Source organism: Haliaeetus leucocephalus, unplaced genomic scaffold (assembly GCF_000737465.1).
Source record: "Haliaeetus leucocephalus isolate CR32 unplaced genomic scaffold, Haliaeetus_leucocephalus-4.0 Scaffold340, whole genome shotgun sequence".
Classification (NCBI taxonomy): Eukaryota; Metazoa; Chordata; class Aves; order Accipitriformes; family Accipitridae; genus Haliaeetus; species Haliaeetus leucocephalus.
The window spans coordinates 9,869,457-9,893,983 of NW_010972776.1; the positions used below are offsets into that span (position 1 = coordinate 9,869,457).

Here is a 24,527-nt window from a genome sequence, read left to right on the forward strand (position 1 = left end):
AGAAGGTGCAAGAAGAAAACTATCATTGGATGCTGGGGAGCTGGGTGGTAAGTGAACAGGATTGTACACTCCTAGCAGAAAGCACAGTTATGTACCCCAAAACTTTGAGTAGTTCAGCCTTTACTGAACCCTTTGCAGCCTATGTATATGTAAGGAGTGCCAGTGACAGAGATAACTCAATGTATTCACTTGATATTCCTTTGGATTTGTTCCTCTTCCATTTTACAAGTTCTCCTGTATCACCAGCTGTGGTAAGCAGTCTCCAGGATACAAATAAAGAATTGCCAACTTTCAATACTCTCCCCTCTGCCGCCATGTGAAATATGTGTATGTATCAGAAAAACAAGTCCTGATTTTTCCCACTTAGCCAACACAAAGTACAGAATTTGGAGGGAATCCAAGCTCCCTGAGCAAGGCACTTAAGACCTTTCCAGCCAAGGCAGTGCATGTAATCAACTTTTATGGAGCCTTAACTTTCCAAAATGTTGTGTCCATTTCAACAATTACTCCTTTACAGGGAAATGAGAAGTGGGGTCAATATATCAACTGTGGAACAGATATTTAAAAGAAAACCTGCAAAGTGGTATTACTTGAGAACACACAAGTCTGTCCTTCCTTCCTGTTTTGCATTAAACCACAACACTTTTTTCCTGATTGTTCTTTACATATTTGTATAGTTAGGCTATAGTCTCATTTTTTGACTGAATTTTGACTGCTTTATTCTATAGTTTTCTGTACTGCCTATTGTGATACTTCTGATGAACATATTGACAGCCATTTTTTAACATGGGCTTCCCCTGTGAGTACATTTCCTAATGTAAAATACAACTGAACATTTAAACCGAGACACAATGTGTCAGTTCTTATTTCACTCAGCAAGGTGCCAACATGACTGTTTAAGCAGACCTGGGCAGCCTAGTAAATGCCTGTCTATGAACAATTGGATTCCTTTCTTAAAAAACCCTCATCTTCTTCTAGCTTTATCCACTGCATTAATTTTTTTTTCCTTTTTAGCTTGTTTCTAATATGATCATTTACCAAATCGAGAGAAACTTGTCTTTAAAAAGATTCTGATCCCCCCAAAACCCATCACTGCATTGTCTTCCTTGTGCCTCTGAACAGCACACACTTACTTTTCCGGTGCAGAAACTCTGCAACGAGGGCTGCTACATGAACGTAACACATGGCTGCCTGCAAAGTAGAAAGGGAAAATTAAAATGTCATCTGTACATCTGTCTTGTTGTGCACCATGTTTTTAATTACATGAATTACCTCTGAAAAGTCTCCGTTTTTTACATGTATCTTTGCCATACTGTCCAGCCACGTTTTCCGGAGCTCTGGGGTACTTGCGTAAGATTTGGCTAAACTGTACTGTAGATCTATCAACATTTCTGGATCCTTTTCATGTTCTTTCATTTGAGCGGTAGCCATAAGCACTGTACGGATTCTCTTTGTCAAATCTTTGACTTCGGAAGGAAAAGCAGTTGCCTGACACAAAACAAATCTAATTAGAAGCAAATACAGAAATAAAAGGTGTTCCAGGCTTTGCCAAAGAAAGACCGTCACTACCCTTTCAGCCAACACTCCACCTACTGCCAATCTGAAAACACTGAGAACACAGGAGATAAGACTAACTAGCTTTTACTTACTGAACTCACACTGCATACAGTGTACAGTATGTCATAGGCAATTAGAGGCTTTTCAATCTGGGCGTGCACTGGGCCAATCTCTCCTGGTCATGGGCAGGACGCCAAGTTGGCTGTTCCCATGCTACAGTGAGGCAGATACTTTGGCATCCTGAGGAGCCGGTGTGAGAGCAAGACAGAAGTGCTCCGTGCTTGCAAATGTCCCAGGATGAGACCATAAACCATGCCTGAAATATTTTTCACGTCATTCAACATCCGGCTTGTTAGCCTCTGATGTGGGCACTCTTCAATTCCTAAAGCACCAAAACATTTGTAGAGCTTCCCACCACAGGAATGTAATAAATAAATAAATAAATAAATAAAACCCAGCTCCAGTCTGATCCTCTGCTCAGAGCAGGGCCATCATCAAGTTAGAGCAAGGCTTGTCTGGCCAAGTTTTATAATCTCCAAGGACAGAAATCCCACCTCCTTTCTGGACCTGCCCCAGGGCTGCACCATGTTCTTGGGAAATAATTTTTTCTTTAAGCAAAGTTGGAATTTCCCTTGCAGAAACTCATGCCCATTGCCTCTTGTCCTGCCACTCCACACCTCTGAGAAGAGCCTGACCTTCTCATCTCTATAACCTCCCTTTTGGCAGTGGTAAGCAGCAGTTAGGTCTCCCCGAAGCTTTCTCTCCTCAGTGGTGAGCCTGGTTCATGTTCCCTCTCCTCAGGCTCCTGCCCCCTAGCTACCTCTGTGGCTGTGCGTGGTATTCTCTCCAGTGTACTGAAATCTCTCTTGTACTCTTGCACTTATATAAATACATAAACTGGATATAATGATGATCTCATGATGTAAAATAATGAGCAGCAAAGTATGGCTCAGAGAAACCCTTATCTGTACAGAAGTTTTTGCCAGGTATACCCTAACTATAACTTTGTTATAGCATGATTCAACACCTAACTGAGGTTCCCATTCCACCTTTAGGTCATAGGATAATCACAGAACTGTAAAAACGCTTCCCATGTACCTCTATCCTAATTTGGCAGCTACACTGTGTGCAGTGGAGCAAGCTGCAGTGATGATATATTGTTCAATGGGTTGGGTAGAAGCTGTTAATTCTAGTGCAGACAGACAATTATCTTCCAAAGGAATACAGCCATTAATCTCCATGGAAGAGTGCCTTCTTAATATTACCGACACTTGATTAATTAAAATTAATTCCTGCTAATTATTACCTTCAGCCAACAGAAATACCAGACCCTCCCTTGTCATTCCTCTCAAAGCTGGAAGTTCTTGAGAAGCTCTTTGGACACCCTTGCAAGCAGCACACTTTGCAAAGCGTAGCCTGAATTGCAGAGCTCCCTCCTCTAAGTGTGAGGCCTCACAGATGGAGCATGACCTGCCTGTGCTGCTGGCCCTACTGCTGTTGGCATCATCCTTGTTTACTGAGCAAACACAGCCCACTCTGAGCTTATAAATCATAGTTCCAGTCATTAGACCTACCCTTAAACACGATTTCCTTGAGTGCATCCCCAGTCTTGCATTAATGGCTGATAGCACATGATGTGATTTAATGTCTCCAACTTACCTTCATAGGCCTGTCACTGTTTGCAAAGTTGTTAATGATGAGCAAGGAGTCCTGAAATCTTGTCCCACCGCTGAGTGCCACATCTGCTATTAATTGGCTCACTGCAATTATTATCTGTTGGGACAGGGTAGGGGCTTTATTTAAACAAGCCCTAATAGAAGAGTTTTATTGTCACAGTTACATAAAATGCTTATGGGAAAAAATCACGTCTTTCCCACAACATAAGCAATGGTTGTTGTTGTGGCTTTGCTGTCAGATCTCCCAAGGACAAATACTCCCCAGAGGACCAAACTGCTTTGCTGAACAGTGAGTTCACAGAATTAACAATATAACAATCATAGTACAAATCCCTGGTTGTACATTAGTTACCTTCTTCCATGACTCATTACAACCCAGACGGTATTCATCTGCCCCACTAGGTATCTAAATTTGCTTCAAAAAAACAATGCTGCAAAAGCAGCTCCAGGAAAATCCCTTCTCCTGCCTCAAAGGCAGCTCTTCTTGCTGTCCTTTCCACCCCATCCCAGCCAGCCTCTGGGGCAGAGATGTGTCTTGTGTCTCTGACTCCAAAAACTCAACAACTTGGAGTACTTGATGGCAGTGTATTTCACCCAAAGGGCCCTGGGTCGATCACTGGAAACAGGAATTAGGCAAAGCCTGGAAATCAAGAGGGTTTTTGTCCATACAACACAGCAAGATCCTCTGCAGATCTGAGGTGACATAGTTATATTGATATATCTGTTCACTAAATCTGAGGCGTCCTTCTCTCTAGCTTTTCCCCAGACACTGACCTGAAGGTGCGTTCTCAGAAATGTTCTCCTTTTGGTGAACTCAAAGTTATTTCTCATCAGGAGATACAGAAGAGCCGAGGCTTCGTTCCTCGTGGAGGTCACCTTGGAAGTGCAACACTTCAGGATCTCGTAGCAGAGGGCAGCGCACATGTTCACCCTTCCCTTGAAAAATGCTGAGGGAAACTTCACAAGAGGCATGCAAATATTAGAAAATACACCACTAAATTACACCCACAAGGCTCAGATGGGCAGGGGCATGGGGCAACACACTGGGCTCCAGCCTGGACAGCCTCAGTAAAACTTCGGCCAAAGTTTTGAGCCTGAAAATATTTGTGGGAATGAATTTGGGGCCTATTTTTAACCATGCTTCCTAAAGCAATGTGAACTTTGCTGTCACGTTTTTTGGGGATGTGTTTGTGTACATCTGTCTATCCCCTCCCCCAACAACTTTTGGGATCATTGGCAAATTCTCACCAAACTGGACAGACAGAGGTTTTATGTTCTTACAAAAGCCATAAACACCAGCAGCAGGGCAGAGAAGAGAGGTCCCATGGACATTCCCACCAAAGGCTGCCATCTGGGACATCAGAAAATCCACTGTAGCCCACCCAGAAGTCTGACCTTGTTAGGAAGCATGACCTGCAGTGCTCACACAGCTACATCTACATGTCCCATCCAAAAAGCCTAAAATCATGCTTGCCGTCAGGAATGCAAACAACAGACTTGCTTATCCCAGAGAGCCTAAAATACACAGTGACCTGCCCTGGCCCCCCAGATGGAACCGGTCACAGGGAGCAGCAGGATCAAGCCAAACTGCAGCATGAGCTACCTTGGTTAGCAATGGGGCTCGGAGATGTGCAGCAGGGTGGAGAAAAGCAGAAAGGGAAGACCAGCACTCCACACTGCTGTAGCATGTCTATCACCTTACCAAAGACCTACTTCCAAGCCTGTCTGCGGGGACAAGCTCAGCTGTGCCTGAAAAGCAGACGGCTGCAGCGGTGACCTGCCCCGGCGGGCAGCAGCCTCCATGCAGGGCCCGCCGGAGCGGGCACCGCCAGCATGCGTCCGTCTGTCCGCGGTGACGAGCGGTGGCTGGCGGGGAGGGGGCACCGCACTCGGCTTCCTTCCACCCAGCCGCAGCGGGCTGGGCACGGGGAAGCAGAACAAGGCAGGGTTTTGTGCTGGCACGCAGCCGCCTCCGCAGCCACCGCAGGAACCTGGCTGGAGAGGGGTCATGCCAACACCTGCCGGAGGGAGCGGAGGCTGTTTGGGCATGGCACAGCGGCACTCCGCTCCCTCTGCTGCAGCTGGGGACCAGCCCCAGGGAATGTCCTGGCACAAAGAGGCAAGAGAGACAACTGTGTTTTTTATCTGCTCAGAGGACAGATGTGCTCAGTTCATTCAAGACCCAATGGTCCTCAGGCAGCATGGTCCATGAGCCACTTCTGTCTGCCCCGCTACCTTCTCCCCGTGGGAGATGACAGTAAATACTGTCAGAGCATTCGCTCACATCCTCCAAGTTAAAGCCTGGAGCTGTTACCGTGGCCCCCCACTCCTTGCATTAAGTATATATGATTCAGAAAAGCTTGTAGGTACTGCTGTGGCCACCACCATGGCATGCTCGTGAAAGGGTCTCAAAACAGGAACCTAGGAGCTGTGGCTAGCATGAGTACACTGTTGGGATTACACCAAGTCATGCAGGTTACAAGGCAGAATTAAGACACTGACCAAACACTTGGTGTTCACTGCCTCTGGCCAAAAATATTTTCAGAGAAAAAAAAAAAGGAGAAAGAAAAGAAGCAAACAAACATCATAGTAACACAGGGCCAAGAGGATCATGTGTGCACTTGGGAAAGGAGCTATTAAGTAATTCCTGCTTGTTGTAATGCAATCCTTCTCCAATAGCGAGATGGGGTCACGCTCAGAACTGGGTTTAGCCCAGAGCCAGCCACAGCGATGTGTGATTGGGCATGCACAGGCAGCACACGGGCACCCAAGAAGATAGGGCTGGCACTTGCTGTCAGCAGGGACCACTGCTTGCCTGCAGGGGCTTTTCAGACATTTCCAACCCAATGCTAGGCAGAAAAACTTTGCCTGGGAACCTGCTGCAGAAGAAGCCCCAGATCCCCCCCTGTGCACTCCCCTCCACACTGCACCAGCTCTGGAGGAAAACCTGTGCCCTGTTCATAGGGGACCTGTGTCCCTGCGCAGCTCCTTCTGGAGACCAAGCCCAAGCAGATGCAATCGCTCCTGGTGCTGGGTTCGGGGCAGCAGACCCAAGGGTGTATGCCTGCTGGAGATCTGGGCAGGTGCTGCCTGCAGCCCTCCAGCTGGCAGGAGAACGTGAGCCGGGAAGAGCTGTGGAACAGCACGTGTGGCGATGACTCCGCGTGTGCCGGAGGAGCACGTTTCTGATCCGGCCCTAAGGTGTGAGGGCAGGACAGCCGCAGCGGCGGGCAGGACATGCCAAGTGCCCTTCACAACTGCATGGGAGGCTGTAACGATGCTGCAGCCTGAGAGCGCTAACGGGGAGGGAAGGCACAGTTTGACATGGTCGGGGGGGAATTGCTAACAGACAGGGAAAAGCTTCCCAAATCGGCTGTTGCAGGAAAGGAGTGAGCCTCTGCTGCCCTAGTCCTTCAGGGCCTGGGATATGTGATGCCTCTAACGTGCCCTGCTAGTGTCAGCACAGCAAGGGACAGGCAGGCACGGAGAGGGCAGCTACACGGGGTTTCCATCACTCTCACATCCATGTGTCTGAGCTGCTCTTTAATGCAGGGCAAATTATCTCAGCCTCCTCCTTTAATACCTTTAATTTCAAGACCATTCCCAAGCATGTATCTATGTATTTATCTGTAAGTGATGTTCTGAAAAGAAGGATTTAGTTGTTAAGAAAACCTAGAGTATAAAACAAGAGCAATCTGGCTTTTGTTGCTTCTTCCCAGCCAGTGAAACAGAGACAGCTTTCTTCCCAAATTCCCAGCACACATGCATGCAAGCGGGATAGATTCTAAAACCAAAATCAAACATGCAAACAATTATAGAACTTGTTTGTTCTTTGCTTTCTTGAGACATTTCTTTTTTTTTTAAAAAGTCTTTTGCCTATTAAGTAACCAGATCTAATGCAGAAAGCAAGCTACTTTTAAGACAGATTTTGGGATGCAGAATAAATCTTAGGAATTCCCCCCCCCCCCAGCAACCATTTTCTGTTGTCCTAGATAAGGGGGAGGATTCTTTTCATTGTAATTATTAGATACAGAAGGCCATAAAAGTGACAAATTGTCCATTCTAGCCGCATCATATGTATAACTCACTTTTGGTTTTCTTGAAGTTAACACTACTTTATAGCTAACAGTGATATGCAACCCAAAACAAAGCAGTGCAGCTTTCATATTTCAAATTAAACCTGCAGGAAAACATGCTATCCTTGCACTTGTCATGAAATGCAGTGACGCCTCACCCCCCACCCCCCAGCTATTTTATTGTCTCTTTTGGCCTTAGAAAAGCACTTCAGAGGACTTAAAAGGAAGTTTGGGACTCATGTGGTTATGGAGTTGGCAAAGAAAACACTTCCTTATAGATACCATCTGCTGGGCTCATATCTTGCTTTTACAGAAGCCACACTGTGTCCTGTCATAGGGGAAATGTGAGAAATTAACTGAAATCAATCTTTCACATCTTTGAAGACACACGATGCCAAATTCAGCATGGATTCAGGCTGGCATAAATCCAAGAAAACGACCCCACTGCCCGTCCTTGCAGCAGCCAAGAATGCAGCCTCCATTACTGTAATTGGCATTTTGGAATGCAAGTGTGGAACCCCTGAAAGGCTCCAGGTTTTGAAGGCTGATGGTGAGATCAAATTAAGCAGGTGTGCAGGTTTGGCTTCACATTTAAACAACCACAGAAAACTTGCCAGGGAGGCAAGGAAGGTCTATTATTTGCTATAGGCACAAAACAAATATTTCTGGCTAAACTAACTTTTGAGTAGTAAGGGGAAGAGACGTGCAGAGAGGCTGTGTCCGAGTGGGGTGTATGCAGATCTGCGGCAGGATGGATCTCAAGGTTAAGCAGATCACAGGCAAGCAGGAAACTCGAAAGGTAGAGCAATAATTGGACTCCGTAGGAAAACTGAGTGATTCCTGCCAGTGCCAGCTGCCAATCTAGCAGGCTTTAAGAAGGCCCATGGAAAAACATCTCATAGGAGACCACGCTGTCTGGAGCCAGACAGGTAGCTAGCAAGACTTCTGCATTTTCTGCTTCTCACGTGTTTGCTTAGGATAAATCAAAATTCAGCCCTAGACATTCTTGTACTAGCTCTTAGCTTTGCTGTGGGGTTATAGTAAAATGTACATAGCACAGACTTTTTCCAGCTTTGAAAACAGTTTAGCAGTCTCTTTCTTTAATCAAACTTAGCTCGGCAACTAGTGCAAGACTTCCTTTGGAAGTAACACTTTGCTGCATATCATTCACATACTGTGCTCCGCCTGGCTGCAGTCTCACGCCACATGGATTTACCTCATTAATGATCTGCTGCATTCAAGTGATTTGAGAGGTTTTAATTCATTTTGAATTTATGACAACCATGCAGCTTGGAAGGAATGGAGTTTGCATGTACATCTGGTCTCAAAAATGTACTTTGGAGAAGCAGCAGGTTTTGACAAGCACAAAGGGAAATGTCAGCAATAGCATCAGTCACTGCCCTTATGTGGTTAGTTGCAGCTTTGATGCTGCTTGAGCTCAGGGGATTAAACTGCCTTGCTGCATACCAGAAAAGTGTAGAAAGAGGTTCAGCAAGTACTATCCTCTTTCAAACAGAGTGGGAGAGGAGCAGCTTGTCAGTACAAGTATCACTCAAGCAATGGCATTATCAGCAATATTGACAGTTTGGGGCAAAGCTTCAAGAAGCACCAGCTTTTGGTTGAACAGATAGTGATCTTTAACAGCAGTTTTGTGACCAAGGCAAGTGGGAAGGTGAATTCCTCGCAATTTCTCCTTTTGTTTCCTGATATCCAACAAATAATAAATAATTGTTGAAATAGATAACTTAACCTGGGCTGGTTTTTAAATCAGTGAAGAAGTTGTTTTCTAAACCACATCTCCAAACAGCATAAAATATCACTTTAACAGGAGTTTAAGTGTACTGGTCTCCTGTCATACCTATATAAATTCTCCTGCACTTTTAGAGTCATGTATTACATACCTTGCTAATGAAAGCTCTCAGAGAGGCGAACACATGCTTAAGAGCTGCTTCTGACTGCCCGTTTTTGAGAAAAGCCAGATGAATATCAAAAACCTTCTTCATGAGTGGATTGTGGCCATCGTTGCTTAAAAGCTGGGTCTAGAAAGCAAAGAGAGAATTTATTTTGCAGAAATGTTGTGCCTGAAGCTGGAAATGACCGAGATAATTTTGCATAATTAATCACACCAATTCTTAAGCCAGATAAGGAACAGGGCCTTCAGTAAAAATATAACCAATAAATATGACAACCAGTACAAACTTACACTAGTTGGTCAGAGAGTAGGAGAGAATAAAACAAAAATATTTTATCACTAATTCCAAAACCCAACTCAATAATCTGTACAACCTTCTCCAGTTGCCTAGAGTTACTTTAAATAAAATGGGCTGTTCCAACACAACTATCACACTGGTTTTTTCCATTTCTCTTTATTTGTCTTGACAAGTGTTTCATTTGCAGCCCAAAAGAGAGAGAGAGAGAAAAGAAAAAAAAAAAGACTGTCACATCTTTTCACTGGAGAGATTCATAGCTGTCGTAAGTCAGTACACTTCCCTTGTCTCCTGCAAAGTTTTGACAGTTTCACCTTCTGGAGATGTGGTAAAATGGAATTATGTGGAGAGGATTAATACAGTTTGGTGTCAGAGTTATCTTGCCCGTGCCTGCTGTCACCCTTGCAGCAGCTGCGCAGGAAGCCTGGCACATTGTGGCCACCCAGCAAGGATGTGGATACCCCATATCAATAGAACATCAATAGCTCCTGTCTCATTGCCAGCCCAAGAAATCCTTGGGCTGGCTCAGATTTGTCTTTTGACATCCTGTATACATCTTGTAGCAGGGTAAGTTTAGGATCCGTACTTTTTAACTGAACTTGTTTACTCTGGCAGTAAGAACACCATCAGCACTTTTACTGCAGTATAGAGCACACTTCTGTGTGGTAACACCACATGACCATAAAAGCAAAGCAGAAGCCAATTAAAGCAGAAGGGAATCTAGTCTATCCTGTGGTTTGAAAAGCACATTGTTTTGTGGTTCAGCTGTATTCAAAAAGAGGCAACTGAGAAAGTCAAGCAAGTTTTAACTCTTGCATCTAAATCCTTCTGCTGTTGCCAAACTTTTAAGGAGTAATTTAACATCTGTACCAGGATAGCTTTTTTCCTTTGCAACAGAAGCAGAGGATAAGATGACCTTTCTTTTCATGTTGCTCAATCCATCTAAAAAGGAAATCTTCATTTCACTTACTCTGAAATTCGGAGTTGTTCTTGTGACATTATGCAAAACCCATTGCTATGAGCAGGATTCCTCCAACCACACTTAGAGGAAGAGCTTTTCTGCAACAGTATTTCAGTATTTTACTGCCAGCCTGGGGTTCTCTTCCCTACAGAGGCTTTGATTCTTGTAGATGGCAATGACTGCTGGGAGTGTGAATCACTATATAGAGGAGAAGACTTCTACCAGTGGTACTGGTCTTATCTGAACTGGTAACCACAGCTGGAATGCCTCAGCCCCAGAGACATTCATGTACAGTGATTCAAAGAAATCTGGGCCACGCTTCTAGACAATTTATGGTAGAAAACAGTGACTGTCCTAAGAATGCTAGACCTTCATTTCCCTTTCTTCTAGTCCCTCCTTTCTATATGATGTACATTTCCTCTTATTCTATTTTTGTAACGCCTACACTCATGGTATAGCATCCACGTAATTTTCTCTGGTCTTGCAGTTTTGAAGAAATTGCAAGATTGCATAAAGTGCATAATTACTCTGAGACCCTGTGAAACACCCAGCATTTTGGAAAATAAACAAGCTGCAAACAATTTGCTTTTGTAAAGCCTTCCATAATCTGCCACTCTGGGAGAATGGATCACCAAAAACAACACGCATACAGAAATACACACACATTTCAACAATACTTTTGATTTCAATGCTGACCTTGAAACTCTGAATGAAAAAAGAGATGGTGTCCAGGACTGTCAGGCACACTTCGGTGGCAATATTGCCCTCCAGTAATGCCTGGTGCACAATATCTGCTTCTGAGGTGCCTGCATCTGTGGACAGAAAGCAAATCAGGAGGAAACAGTGTTCACAAGATCTAAATGCTGATATAGATAAGGTTGTCCCCTTGCACTTCACTGGGTTTGGGAGATGAGGTAAAGATAGCAAGATGCTGAATTTGCCAGCTCCATTCAGAGAAGCTGCCTCAGCCTGATGCCAACCGAGAAAACCAACGTCAGTATTTCCCCTTAATTTCACTGTCTTTGAAGCCAGGTAGAGAACAAGGTGTCCAGGTTGTATCCGCAGAGGTGAAACGGCAAGGTGCTTCAATGGGGCAAGACTCACCATGTGGAGCAGTTTAGAACAGATCCTGGCCCAGGTCTCTGCCTGCCTTGCTCACCACCCAAACCAAGGTGTCTCTTGCAAACACACCCAGCCAAGTTGCTGAGCCAAGACAGGTGAGAGGAAAAAGCCACGCAAGTCCTAAGTCCCAGGTGTGATTTTTAAGGGGCTGGCTTAACGGTCACCCCCACCAATCTAGGAATGTTGCAGGGAGGAGTGGTGACCACTGTAATTCTGCCGAGTTTGAATACCCTGAAGCAAAAAGCAGCAAGTGGAAAATGGCTACATGCAGTTTACAGCAGGCTAATAATCCACGGTCCCGTCTCGCTCTGCTGTACGTACTGTGGTTGAGTGTGAAGGAGGTCTCCAAGCTGCCCAGATGCTGGAGCCGCACCTGCATCCCCCCAGCTCTGCTGCGGAGCGCTGGCATCGTCTGGGATTTCCTATCAGTTCCCGTGTGCTTGGACAACCAGGCGTCGTGCACCCTGCAAGCAGAAGTGAAGACTGCAGGTTTGGACGAGCAGCTGTGGCCACACCACTACAGGACTGCACGAGGCACCAGGATGGAGACCTGACCTCCCTCCAACGCACTAATCCGGTTTATCCCGCGCAATCCCAGCAGGACTGACCAGGCTACCCTGGTCTCGCCTGCGCCAGATAGCCCTAGAGCTAATGAAACCGCAGGGCTGCTGCTGCTCAGGGAGCAGAGATGCAGCCGTGACTCGTGTCTCACCTGCAGCCAGCTGCGGGGGACACTGCCAACCTGCGCGGGCAGCCAGCAGCACCTGGGCCTGGGGGTCTCATGCAGGAGCTGGAGGGGAGGGAAGGGGCAGGGTGCTAAGGCAAGGGGACTCTGCTCGCGGCATGGCGCTGAGCAGAGTCCCGGCCCCACAGGATTCCTGCCTGCTTGGGTTTGCCCCGCGGGGGTGTGCACGTTCCCTTCCCGCCTCGGCTGCGGCAGGGAGCGTGGGGACGGCTCCCCCATCCTGGCCCTGGATGGAAGAATACGGTACCTGGCGATATTTCTCTTCCCCACGTATCTGAAGTGAAATAAACACACTCTAGAAAGAAAATAAAACATGTATCTGTTACAGATCCTGCAGAGCAGGAATGATCCAGAACATTTAAAATCTACCCTCTCCTTGTCTGCAGACGCACTCCTCTGTGCACGAGCGTGTCGGTCTGTATTTACAAGTCACTTGACCTCAAACCCTTGGTTTCCAAACCCTATGGCACATCCCTGTCTCCTCACCCATTTGTTCCACCAAACCCGCTGCAAAGCAGAGGTTGTGCCGGTTATGGTGGGAGGCTGTGTCCTGAGCCCTGCTTGCCCGCAGGTGGTGGGACACCCTCTGCACAGCCCAGACCGAGCATGGCACCGCCAACTTCACCATGCTCCCTTGACATACACCTGTTTCTCCTCAGACAGAGGAAGAGCATTTCAGTACAACTTGGCCAGACACCTCTAGAGCTGCACAGGACCACGTGTACCCTGCAAGGCACATGGCACTCATGTCTTCTTCTTGGCCAACGCTGCTCACGCTAAGGCGCAATGTTTGAATTGCAGCCTCATGATACTCACTCCAGAAGCACAAGGACATTGATCAGCTCTTGGGGGGAGAATTTGTTCCAGTAAGCTAAAAGGGTATCTGAAAGAAAAAAAAAACCAGCACACTGAGATTTAAAAAAAATTAAAGGGAGACCTTACAGACCAAAACTGCCGGTGATGGTCTCTCGTCTTTATGGCTGCCCTCCAGTGAGCAAGAGCCACCAACCTTCAGAGATCATCTTCACAATGTAAAGATAGCACATCAGGAGCGTCCGGATCTCAAACTGGTCCAGCCGGCTGCAGTGTGACACGCTGCTCCTCGTGGAGCTTCTGCGGATCTAACGGGACACAGATGTGATGCGGAGACCAGTGGCCACGGGTGCCTGTGCTGTGCCCACACGGAGCACGGGGCCAGATACCATGCAGCATGGGCACAGCAAACCTAGCACATACCAGATATGCCAGCATTCCTCCTGTCCCCCTGCATGTGCACCCACCCCCACAGCATCATGCTTTGGAGACATCCCATCCTTTGGGGTTGCTGCCTGTCCAGTGATGAGCAGTCTGGAAATCCTGGGCACATGGTTGAACGCTTCTCTGCCCAGAAAAACAACGTCTGGGCAAAGAATGATGGCTTATTCACCAAAACGCACGGCAGCCCTGCTTTCACTTCCCCTGCTCTCTGCAGTGTCTAAGCTCCTGGACATTTTTAAAGTCAGTTCTTGTCAAACAAAACAGCTCACTAGGGGTCACATTTTAAAGCAAGAATCTAACTTTCTGCTAAAGATGTACACTTCAAAACAAAATGTCAGTTATTAAAAACTCAGGAAATTTCAGCTTAAGAACTTGGGGCTTTTCCCCTGATTTTTGGAAGTGTCTCTTGTTTTTCCCCCTACTTAGTGACTTAGGCAAAGAGAAGTGAAATCCTGCTGGTGAGTCAGTCTGGGTGGGAAAGGCTTGGGCATTGTGTGGTGGGAAACATGACTTCTAAAGCTTTACCAAATTTTTTTGCATTCTCTGTGCTCACCCAAGCCCTATCCTTGGACAAATGGATATGATTAATCTCTAAGTAGGATGCTTCTCTTAAAACTGTGCCTCACATGTTTGGACAGCGACCCACGGATCTTACTTGTTGTTTATTCTGGGACAAGCTGTAGATATAAGTCATAATAAAACAGAATTAAACATTCAGTTTAGAGTTGGAGATACAGTGCTATAGCCAAAACTTTGCTGTTGACCATGCCAAACTACCAAGTCAGCACACAACTCACTCCAGGGGAACAGGCGATAAGCAACGTGTCTACCGCTGTAGAGCAGTGTTAAAGCTGTGCTCCTTTATGTGGCATTTCTTCTGCATGGTTTGTGGATATTGCATTCCCTAACAGAAAAGCTGTTTTCAACGACTCTGAAAAACATACCTTCAAGGACACAGAAGACAATGTCTAGCTGAAGAGCTGGGCTGCAAACGATAATGCTTTCTGCAAACCCCACCAGCAAGGTTGAAGCATATGCTCAGAGCTTTGCTGAATATGAACAGTTTGATAGTCAAGTATTTGGCTATACTTGGTCTTGTAGCTTCGTGATTTATGTGGGAGAACTTGAAAGGCCCCACCTCTCCTAAGCATGTCAGTACACAGCCAGCAGAAGCCCAGATTTTCTTTGTCTTGCTTGATGTAAGGACCAAAGGTTTTAAAGATGCATCAATTATTCATGCCAACCCAAGACATCTGGAAAGTGCCTTGAGGAAAACCAGGGGCTGGTTTGCACAAATACCTGATTTCCATGTGTGCAGTCTGCCAACAAGCAGAGTACACCCTGTCTGAATAGTGGGGTCAGAGCTCTCTGTGGTGTGACCGTGGTCACCTTCTGCAAATGTGGGGCTGTGGTTATTAGCCTGTGTTGATTTTCCTACAAATACCTCATCTTCTCTTAAGTCAGTGGTCACTGGCAATCTCACATCACGGTGCTTTGTCTCCCAGCTGTGTGTGGAAACCAGTTCCCAGCACTGTGCACTGGGCCCTGGCCAGGCTCAGACCCATCCACACACAGGGAGCACGTCTGAGCATGGATAAACGCACCATGGGAGCAGAGATTTTCCCCACGGATTTTGCCTTTCTTCTTTGATATGTGATTTGTCAACAGTTATATTTTTGGCTCAGAGATGTCTGAAGAGGGAAAGCATACCAGACCCATGAGTCTGACCTCCTCTGTTAAACATGAATCTGTTTCCAAACAGAGATATTTATAAGCTGGCTTTTGAGAGAGTTACCATGGGGAACTCCTTTTTCCCTCCCCCTTATTTAACACAGCCCACAGACTGGTGCAGTAAGCACCATTCTTTCTAACCCCATACGTTACATTTTCACTCTGATCTGGGGAACCGGTTGCCCCCTCTGAGTTCAGGGATCCTTTCGAGTCCTCTCGCTTTATTGCATGGCCATTTGGAAGTGCTGCTCCGCAAGCTGAAAAAAACCAAACCCCACAATTGACACCTTGGCACCGGCACTCCTCAGCGCATCGCGGACAGTGAGTGGAAGATGCAATTTGGGCAGCACAGACAGGGCTTGTGAAAGCCCTGTGTTGAAAGCTGATTAATCTGGAAAGGACAGCTGGGGTGACACCACGTCCAGGGAAAAGCATACAAACTCTGAGAGGTCTTTTGGCAGATGACTACTTCAGGTTTTGAGTAATGGGTTTTGGGAGCTGGTAATAGTTACATTCAAAATAAATGGGAAAGTTAAAGTTTAGAAAAATTAATTTACCGGGATCTTTGTCTGCAATCAGGCTGGATCTATTTGAGGGGGATGCAAAACTGCATATGAATTCATCCCTGGATGCCTGTAAAGCAACATAAGGTTTTTGTGACCAATGGAAGATAACACCTACTCTCTTACAGAAGAGAATAATGAAATAAAAAAAGGCAGATTAAAAAAAAAAATCTATTTCCTTACTTCCATAACAAGGAGACAAATGACTCGGGGAGGAGTAGACCTGGGCCAAAAAGCATGGCATTGAGTGGGTATATCACATCCCCTATCGTGTGCCAGCCTCCAGGAAAATCGAATGATACCATGGACTGTTAAAGACTACACTGAGAGCAATGGGGGGGTGGTACCTTCAAACATTGGGATACACATTTAGCAAAAGCCACCTGGTTAGTCAACACCAGAGGATCTGCCAATTGGGGTGGCCCTGCCCAGTCAGAACTTTTATGTACTGTAGAAGGGGATAAAGTCCCTGTAGTGCACATAAAATATATGTTAGGGAAGACAGTCTGGGTTACTCCTGCCTCAGGTGAAGGCAAACCCATTTGTGGGATCGCTTTTGCTCGAGGACCTGGGCGCACTTGGTGGGTGATGTGAAAGGATGGGGAATTCCAATGTGTGCCTCAAGGGGATTTGAATTTAGGTGAGAATAGACAATGAATTAAACTGTATGATGTTAATCGCTATATAACCCTGCCACTGTATGTCATCATTACTATAACTGTTATATGCCATATCAATGGTATTACAGTAAGAATCACTTAGATTAAGGAAAAATGAACTTTGATAAAATGGAGCAAAGCACAGTAGTGATGGAACCAGGACTGCCTTCAGCATGAAACAATCCGACACTACACACCATCCTCCTGCCGCGCCCAATGTCACCCGCCCGCCGCACTGCACCGAAGCCCAATCCTGCTCTGCCAACTGAGCAGAATTCGCACCATCTCTCCTTCCCAGAAAGGCTGTTATGACAGATGGAGCCCAAAGTCATGGACTAAATGAACTCAATGGACATTTTATAGGAATGGCCCATAGACTAAGGGAATGATATCTGTGTGTGTGTATATATATATATCTCAAAGGACAGGAAAGGTGATGGTGATTAATTGGGATGTATTGGAAAGTATGGGACCTGAGTGTGACATAAATGGTATAGAATAGGCGATGGATACTGTCCTGGTTGTGGCTGGGATGGAGTTAATTTTCTTTCTAGTAGCTGGGATAGTATTACATTTTGGATTTAGTATGAGAAGAATGTTGATAACACACTGATGTTTTCAGTTGTTGCTAAATAGTGTTTATACTCAGTCAAGGGTTTTTCAGCTTCTCATGCCCAGCCAGCAAGAAGCCTGGAGGGGCACAAGAAGCTGGGAGGGGACACAGCCAGGACAGCTGACCCAAACTGGCCAAAGGGGTATTCCATAACATGTGACGTCATGCCCAGTATATAAACTGGGAAGAGTTGGCCAGGGCGGGGTGGATCACTGCTCGGGAACTAACTGGGCATCGGTCAGTGAGTGGTGAGCAATTGCCTTGTGCATCACTTGTTTTGTATATTCTGATTCCTATTATTATTATTATTTTCTTCCTTTCTGTCCTATTAAACTGTCTTTATCTCAAGCCATGAGTTTTACTTTTTTCCTGATTCTTTCCCCTCCCTGGGTGGGGGGGAAGTGAGCGAAGAGCTGTGTGGTGCTTAGTTGCTGACTGGGGTTAAACCACGACACAGAACATATTAAAGTAAGTCATAGCAGTTTTTTCCCTTTTGTTTTTCATCATTTGAGTTGAAATTTTGAATTGTTTTTCTCAAATGTCTTTTTTTTGTTGTTGTTGTTTTTCTCCAAACAAGAAGGAAAGTCGTCTGCAGGGCTAAGCCGGCCTGGGAACCACATACAACCCTCCGGCAGATCGGCAACTCCCCACAACAACTGCTGGAGTCTGAGGCTGAGTCCTGTGGCAACTCCTTGCACTTGGAGGGCCTTACCTCACGTCACAGCACTATGCATACCATAAAGAAACACGTTAAACAATGGCAAGCAAAAGGGCAGAGACATTGTACCCAGTGGTACAGACAGAACAAAGTCACAGGAAAAGCCAAACTAAAAGAAACAAGCACATTACGGGTCTGTGGGGAGAAGAAAACCACACTTATTTTTAAAGCTGAGCCTGGCTGCAGGCAGTGGAAGCTGCACAGTGGGTGTAGGGGGAGAGGAGGACCAAGAAGGGCAAAGAGGCATCACTAGGCTTTACTCACAGGGCTGGAGGCGGCTGCACAGGAGTAGAGTGCCTCGCGGCTGGCCACTCGCTGGAGGTTCTCCAGGAGCAGCCCGAACAGCGGCAGGTAGAGCTGGGCTATTTTTGCCTGCTGGTTCTGAAAAAAGACAGGGTAAGATGTAGGTAAGAGTCCAGGCTTTCAATGGAGCAAAAAAGGGAAATTTTTGAGCCAAAACATACATATATATATATATATGCATGCACAATGTATATGATGTCTGAGGACATGGGTTGGTTTGGATTCTCATCTTCACTTCCAGAGCTGCCAGGTAGATATTACCCTTCTAGCAGCAAGCTTGGGACACTCAGGGATTTTGCGGGCTGAATAACATTCCCAGTCATACAGGATGTGTTACAAACTAAATCCAGGATTTCCTAACTCTTTAACTGGCACTTCACTCACATAGCTTGATTTTCAAGTGCAACACCCAGGACTAATGAAACAAAAACATTTGCTCCTCACCTGGTGCTGCCTATTGCTTCCAATCAGGAATTCTCCATAGCAAATGTTTCTAGTTAAAACAGTTTGTAGGAACCGAATAATTTGGATTCAGTGATACAGATAAAAAAATGCTCTGGTTGATGTTTTCTAAATGGAGGGCTCTTTCACATCCAATTCTTTTTTGTTAAAAATTTATTATTCTGGACTTGACAGAAAGGTTAAAAAAAAAGAAATTTAAGGCTTGTGAATTGAATGGCATATTTTGACTGATACAAGAATCCAATTTTTAATTCTGATTTCGTATGACAAAAGAAAAAAGCAATCTTCAAAACGCCCATGGGTTGCAAAAACTCTCTCTACACCATTGATGGAGCCAGGGTTTCCTTGGCTGGAATGAGACTGCAGCAACAGACCCTGCCATGCTCAGCCTGTCCTGCCCATGATGTTATTTTTTGCTTTGGTGTCTTGGGACTCCAGCTGAGCATCCTGCCCTGGCTCCAGGCAATTTCCTGGTCACACAGCCCCGAGTCCAACAAATGTACAAAAATCCAGTGGGACGATTTTAAGACAGGTGGTGTTTTTAAGGAGGCAGGGAGAGTGCTGCACGCTGAGGGGGCAAAGAGCTCCTGAATTTGTGTGAGGGTTTTCAGAGACCCAGAAGAGCAGAAACAAGCTGGCTCTGACCCAGTCTTGGCAGAGAGCTGGCAAATCTCTCCTGAAATATCAAGTCTTGCCAAACACCATGGGCTGCAGTTTTGTTTCCAGGCTGTGCAAGTCACCATGGATCCTCACTGCAGAGAAAAGCAAGCCCACCTCCTGCTCAGCCCTTCCAAAAAGGCAGAGATGGAAAAGAAGAGGAGCTGGCTCTGGGTCCATGCAGGAGCCCTGGTCACAGCAGGAGCGCAGGGCACATTCGGGTCACTTCTCCCACCCTTCATGCAGAGGAGGCTATCCACATTCTCAGATAAAACTCAGGAATGCAGCACACTAGGAGCAATTTGAGGAGCTAAACTCTGAACAGAGGCATGTTTTCAGCCTACAAGTACAAGTAGTGTCTACACAGGTAGCTGGGCACTTTCAAGGACCATATGGATCAGCAGGGAGCAGCATCAAGAAAGAAAATAAGCCCATCTCCAGGCTCTTTCGGCTGAGCCTCTGACTGAAGAAAATTGAAAGCTACCCAGCGGAAATCCAGCATCTCATGAGAATCCACAGAGCCTCTCCTCTGATTCACTAATTAGTAAAACATGCAGCTGACTTGTAACAGAGATCAGTACTGTTTCCTAATTATAGTATAGTAATGCAGGATATTAATTTAAGCCCAAGACCAGAAGAACATTGATGTTGCTTAATTCTGTCGAACAGCCTCTCGGCTAACAACACTCTCAAGTTCCTTAATGGCTCAGGGCTTTATTATCTAAATACTCAGCATGAATAAAAGCGCTGCAGTTACCGGGCTGCATTGTTTGTGTTCCTAGATCATTTTTCAGAGCTATTACTGTTATGTCATAACTATCAGTTACTTACAACAGTTCCCTAAAAAGTAATGAGAATACCCTTGGTACACCATGCAAGATCTAAAATTCTGACGTATGTTTTTCCATACGATTCAAGAACATTTTGTTTAAAAGCCAACAAAATATGCCTGACCTTGTGCTGATATCTGTTGTCGAAGGCATGCTTTATCAAGAGATTTTTTAAGACTGAGATGGCTGTATATCTGATATCGTAGTTGTCCTGCAAGGCAACAGAAGCTTCTCTGAGAAGCATCCCCACCAGGAAATGATGCCTGCAATACTCATCAGTTAAACTGTATTCAAGATTTACATCTGAAAGAAAGAGCAAGACAATGGTTAAGGGAACTGTTCTGAGGATCTGTTCAGAGCAAGACATAACATAATGGTCACGCAAGCCACAACAGTCCTGAGTACAGTTCATCACTCTCCTACAGTGCACTGATCCTTCAATAAAGCCTGAACTGACTACAGTTTTCTCCACTGCTGAGTTAAGTCATATCAAAGAACTTGGCATCTTCCAGTTCAGGCTAATCATCAATTTCAGCCCTCACCGTTTCAGCAGTACCTAAAAGAAGGATTTCTGCAGAGTGATGCTTTACAAAGCTTAGTGCTCCAAAAATTAATTTGTAAAGTCAGAGATGGATGGAACAGGGAAAGCCAGCACAATTCACTGCCAGGGGGCTGCTTTGCTCTGACTCGGGTTATCCTGTAAATCCCCAAACTGCGCAGGCAGCAGAGGTGCCAACCTCCACACAGCAGCCGCGAGCGGAGGGCAGCGGAGGAGACGGTGCGTTTATCACAGTCACCCAGCCCTAGCAGTGCTATCTCTGCAGCTTGTGCCACATCCTCTGTGAAATCTGCATTGCTTCTCGTCAGGTCAGAGGGCGGAGAAAAGGCAAATACTCCTGCTGGGATGAGGGATGCAAACAAGGGCATGGTGCCCAGTGACTGCTACTGCATCCTCCAGCGGTTTACACAGCCCGGCTTTCCAGCCTCACTGCAAGGATCGGGGAGCCAGGGCAGGGTTCCAGGCAGCTGCTTGCCAGGAACTGTGAGACTCCCTTAGCTCTCCACCAGCAGATATAGAACACAGCTCCTTAAAAGCTGCACTGACTGCCAGGAGAAAGGCAGCTCAGTACCTAACCACTTTGGTTAACTTCACTTGTACTCTGCATCTCATGTAGATTTGGGCTACGTACTGTGATCAAAGGAGTGGCTACTACAAGAGTAAGGCATCTTTTCCACTGACATGCCTGGATAATGCAGTGGAGAAGTGACAGGGACACAGATTTCAGTGCAGGGTGCATGTGCGCTTGGGCTGCTATGAATGACCTTGCCCTGACACTGTTATCTTGGTCAGGCAACCCTTACACCTAACCAGAGCTGCGACAGGCACAGTTTGACTATTGCTTTAAGCCTCCCAGAGGGACAACCCCTAAGCTGTGTGTTCTTCCCCCAAAGGTTACAAGTGCTGTGCGCTCAGCTCAGACTTTTTTTTTTTAAACCCCACAGGTGTGAAAGTTTTTCTGTGGTAAGGCAGAGTACATACACACAGCTTTGAAAATCCCAGCCAAAGGGTTCCAACAGCTCTGTTGCTGCAGAAGATATTTTTAAGTTCGTTGATTCATAAGTAGCATTTACTTGTTTGTGAAAGTCTGATTCAGAGGAAAGAGAAAGCAATCTGGAGCATTATCTAGCTTTCATGGTTAGTCATGTTAGCATATGCTTAAGTGTCACACATCATGGTTATTTCATTAGTTGGATGCAAGCTAATTGATTGGAAGCTGTGTATTTAATTTGACATTTGAGGATTCAGTGATCTCAGTTGGACCTACCTACTGAAGTGAACCGTTCCACAGCAAATGAAAAAAAATCTAATTCATGTGTAAAAAGAAAAGGGACAAATAAAAACACAGCAAAAATAAACAGGAATAAGTAATGCTCTAAGTCTTGGAGAAACAGGACAGTATGTCACATTTTAACATTATTTGTAAGGCTCTTGCTTAACTCCCAGCTTCTGTCAACCTCTTGGGTTCTTTGCTATCACAAGACTGCAAAAACAATTCTGTGCTGCTGGTTCCAAGGACAGGCTTGAGGGTTTGCCCTGGCTGATGAAAAACACATCCCCCAGGTGAGGCAGCTGGGATGCAGACCAGCAACCATCCTCTTATTAGCTGAGACGTTTCAGAGAAATTGCTCCAAGATGCAACAGTCCAACTCAACAGGATGTGGTCACAGGAATGTGCTCTGCCTGCAGGCCCATCTGCACCAGCTTCTGCTGCAGAAGCCCTCTTTATCCACCTTCCTGGGGGGTATTCCTTCTTTTCCCAGAAACAGAGTAGTGGGGGGCTGGGCATGTCCCCTCTCTTCATCCTAATAAGCTGATGAAGTGGTGAGGCATGCCAGCAGGGTATCTCCTTGGTGATGTGCACATCATACCTCCCCATCTCTGAGCCCACTGTCCCTGTAATCACAGGTCTGTCCATAAAAAGAGAAAAGTTTGCAATGGAGTTTGCATCATTACACGTCTCTACCATGGCAGGCAGCGCACACTGCAAAGGCACTTCTGCTACCTGAGGATAGGCTGCTCTACTGTCAAGAGATGTGTGTGAACCTCAGCTGGTAGGTCCTAGTCACAGTAAAACAGACGAGGAAAGATAAGCTGCTCTTACAGCTTTTCAGTTTAACCGTCGCAAATGCAAAGATGAATGTTAACCAAGAAAGGGCATCCTTATGTTATCATGCCACTAATAAGCAATGGGGAGGCACTGTGGCTGTGTTTTTCTCAGCCATTTCTAGCAGTGCACTTTGTTAAACTATGCCAGGCAAGTAGCCAAACTGATGCAAGAGATTAGCAGCTGGTCCAGAAAGCTCTGAGCAGTCAGAAATACACCAAAACAAGGGACACTTCACAGTTACTGCTGCTTCTGCTACCCGGACATGTGTGGAACCACTCTGGGACTCATATGACTGCACCCTCAGGCACAAGCAAACATCCCCTTGCCTCCATCAGAATAAATCATAGAATCATAAATCCACTGGGCTTTCACATGGGGGAATCCCAAACCTCAGTCTCCTCTCTAGTACTTATCTTGGCCAGGCTATTAGCACCCAAACCTCGTAATCTTTCCTGTATTTATCTAGCACAGATGAGAAACTGGGACCCAGAGAGACTGAGGCTATGTCTATAGCAACTTTCGGAGTCTGGCGAGGCATGCTGCCAGGCTCAGCACTGTGGTCCACACTGTCATTGGTAGCAGAGCTGCAGCCATCCACACTTGCACAGTGCCCCAGCTCAGCCCCTTGCAAACCCCATCTGCCCTGTGATGAGCAGCATCAGGACCAAAGGGGGCATGGTGTGACAGCGAGAGCAGCCCGGATACATGGCGGTGCCACAGTATGTTTGCCCTTGGTACGTGCTAAGGATTGGCATGGGCTCAAGTTCTCCGCTGGCTGCCTTCAGCCCAGGTTTGAGTACAAGCTTGAACGCACTGTACACTGCTATACTCTTGTTCACAATGAAGGCAGAAGGTAACCTAAATCACCTTCTTGTGGCCACAAAAACAACTGGCAGTGGAGCAGTGAAGGCAATCTGTTCTCCTGTATCTCCATGCTCTACAGCACCTATCGATGAGACACCCTACTTCTCAGGGGATGCTGACACACGTGGGAACAAAGGATTACACTTGCACAATTTGTGTATTTATTGAAATAGGGGCACTTCTTCCAGATATTGTTAGTCCCATGCAAACTTAAATAGAGGAAATACTAGAAAGACCAATTGTATACCATTCTGGAGCAAAATGATGTAAACCTGCCAAAATGGCATCTTTTCCTGAGGTTAATGTAAATCAGTCTAACCAGGACATAAATTTCCTTGACACCAAACCAAATTCCATCTGGTCAGAAGCTATCAAGACTAATAAATTATAGGTCTCTAGCCAGTCTCTTGAGAAAGGACATACCTTGAACTCTTTGCAGCTTGGGTTTGGAAAAGGTCATTGGTAAGTTCAGAGGAATGTAGTGCTCATGATTGCAAATGGTTTGAAGAAATTCAAACTTGTATTCAACCAGCAGCTGAGGAAAAAAAAAAAAAGGACAAACACAAATTATATTTTCAGTTTGACTCATTTCCTTCCAGTTCAGTGTGTTTGTTGCACAAGGATTGGGGAATCTAAATAGCATCTGGTGAAGCTCAGTAATAATTGGCAAATTTTTGCATTGTTCTCCCTAAATGTCAGTGCCTGCAGCTGTCACTTGGGACTTCTTTACCTTTTTCATCCAGCCTATTAACCAATCTCTCCGTTAGGTCGGACTCTTTACTTTATTCTAAAGCTTAGCTGCATACAGGCTCTTGGCCCAGACAAAGGGGTCTCTGCCTCCAGAAGACTCGGCAGGA

General features: G+C 45.8%; 1 protein-coding gene across 2 annotated transcripts in view; it reads right to left on the reverse strand.

Annotated features, from left to right (window-relative positions):
* The window catches only part of DOCK11 (dedicator of cytokinesis 11), an 83,671-nt gene that overhangs the window by 11,464 nt on the left and 47,680 nt on the right, over positions 1 to 24,527 (reverse strand). The window contains exons 30-46 of one of the 2 annotated variants that reach the window (XM_010572501.1): positions 24,094 to 24,205; positions 21,964 to 22,002; positions 20,262 to 20,440; positions 18,150 to 18,266; positions 15,890 to 15,965; positions 15,486 to 15,589; positions 13,354 to 13,465; positions 13,161 to 13,227; positions 12,592 to 12,639; positions 12,312 to 12,389; positions 11,921 to 12,063; positions 11,174 to 11,289; positions 9,211 to 9,348; positions 4,008 to 4,190; positions 3,217 to 3,330; positions 1,273 to 1,488; positions 1,134 to 1,191 (exon numbers count right to left, since the gene is read on the reverse strand). In XM_010572501.1, coding sequence (XP_010570803.1) covers positions 1,134 to 1,191; positions 1,273 to 1,488; positions 3,217 to 3,330; positions 4,008 to 4,190; positions 9,211 to 9,348; positions 11,174 to 11,289; positions 11,921 to 12,063; positions 12,312 to 12,389; positions 12,592 to 12,639; positions 13,161 to 13,227; positions 13,354 to 13,465; positions 15,486 to 15,589; positions 15,890 to 15,965; positions 18,150 to 18,266; positions 20,262 to 20,440; positions 21,964 to 22,002; positions 24,094 to 24,205 — 1,900 coding nt within the window. The remainder of the gene's footprint in view (positions 1 to 1,133; positions 1,192 to 1,272; positions 1,489 to 3,216; positions 3,331 to 4,007; positions 4,191 to 9,210; positions 9,349 to 11,173; positions 11,290 to 11,920; positions 12,064 to 12,311; positions 12,390 to 12,591; positions 12,640 to 13,160; positions 13,228 to 13,353; positions 13,466 to 15,485; positions 15,590 to 15,889; positions 15,966 to 18,149; positions 18,267 to 20,261; positions 20,441 to 21,963; positions 22,003 to 24,093; positions 24,206 to 24,527) is intronic. The other variant, XM_010572502.1, reaches the window with a different exon arrangement.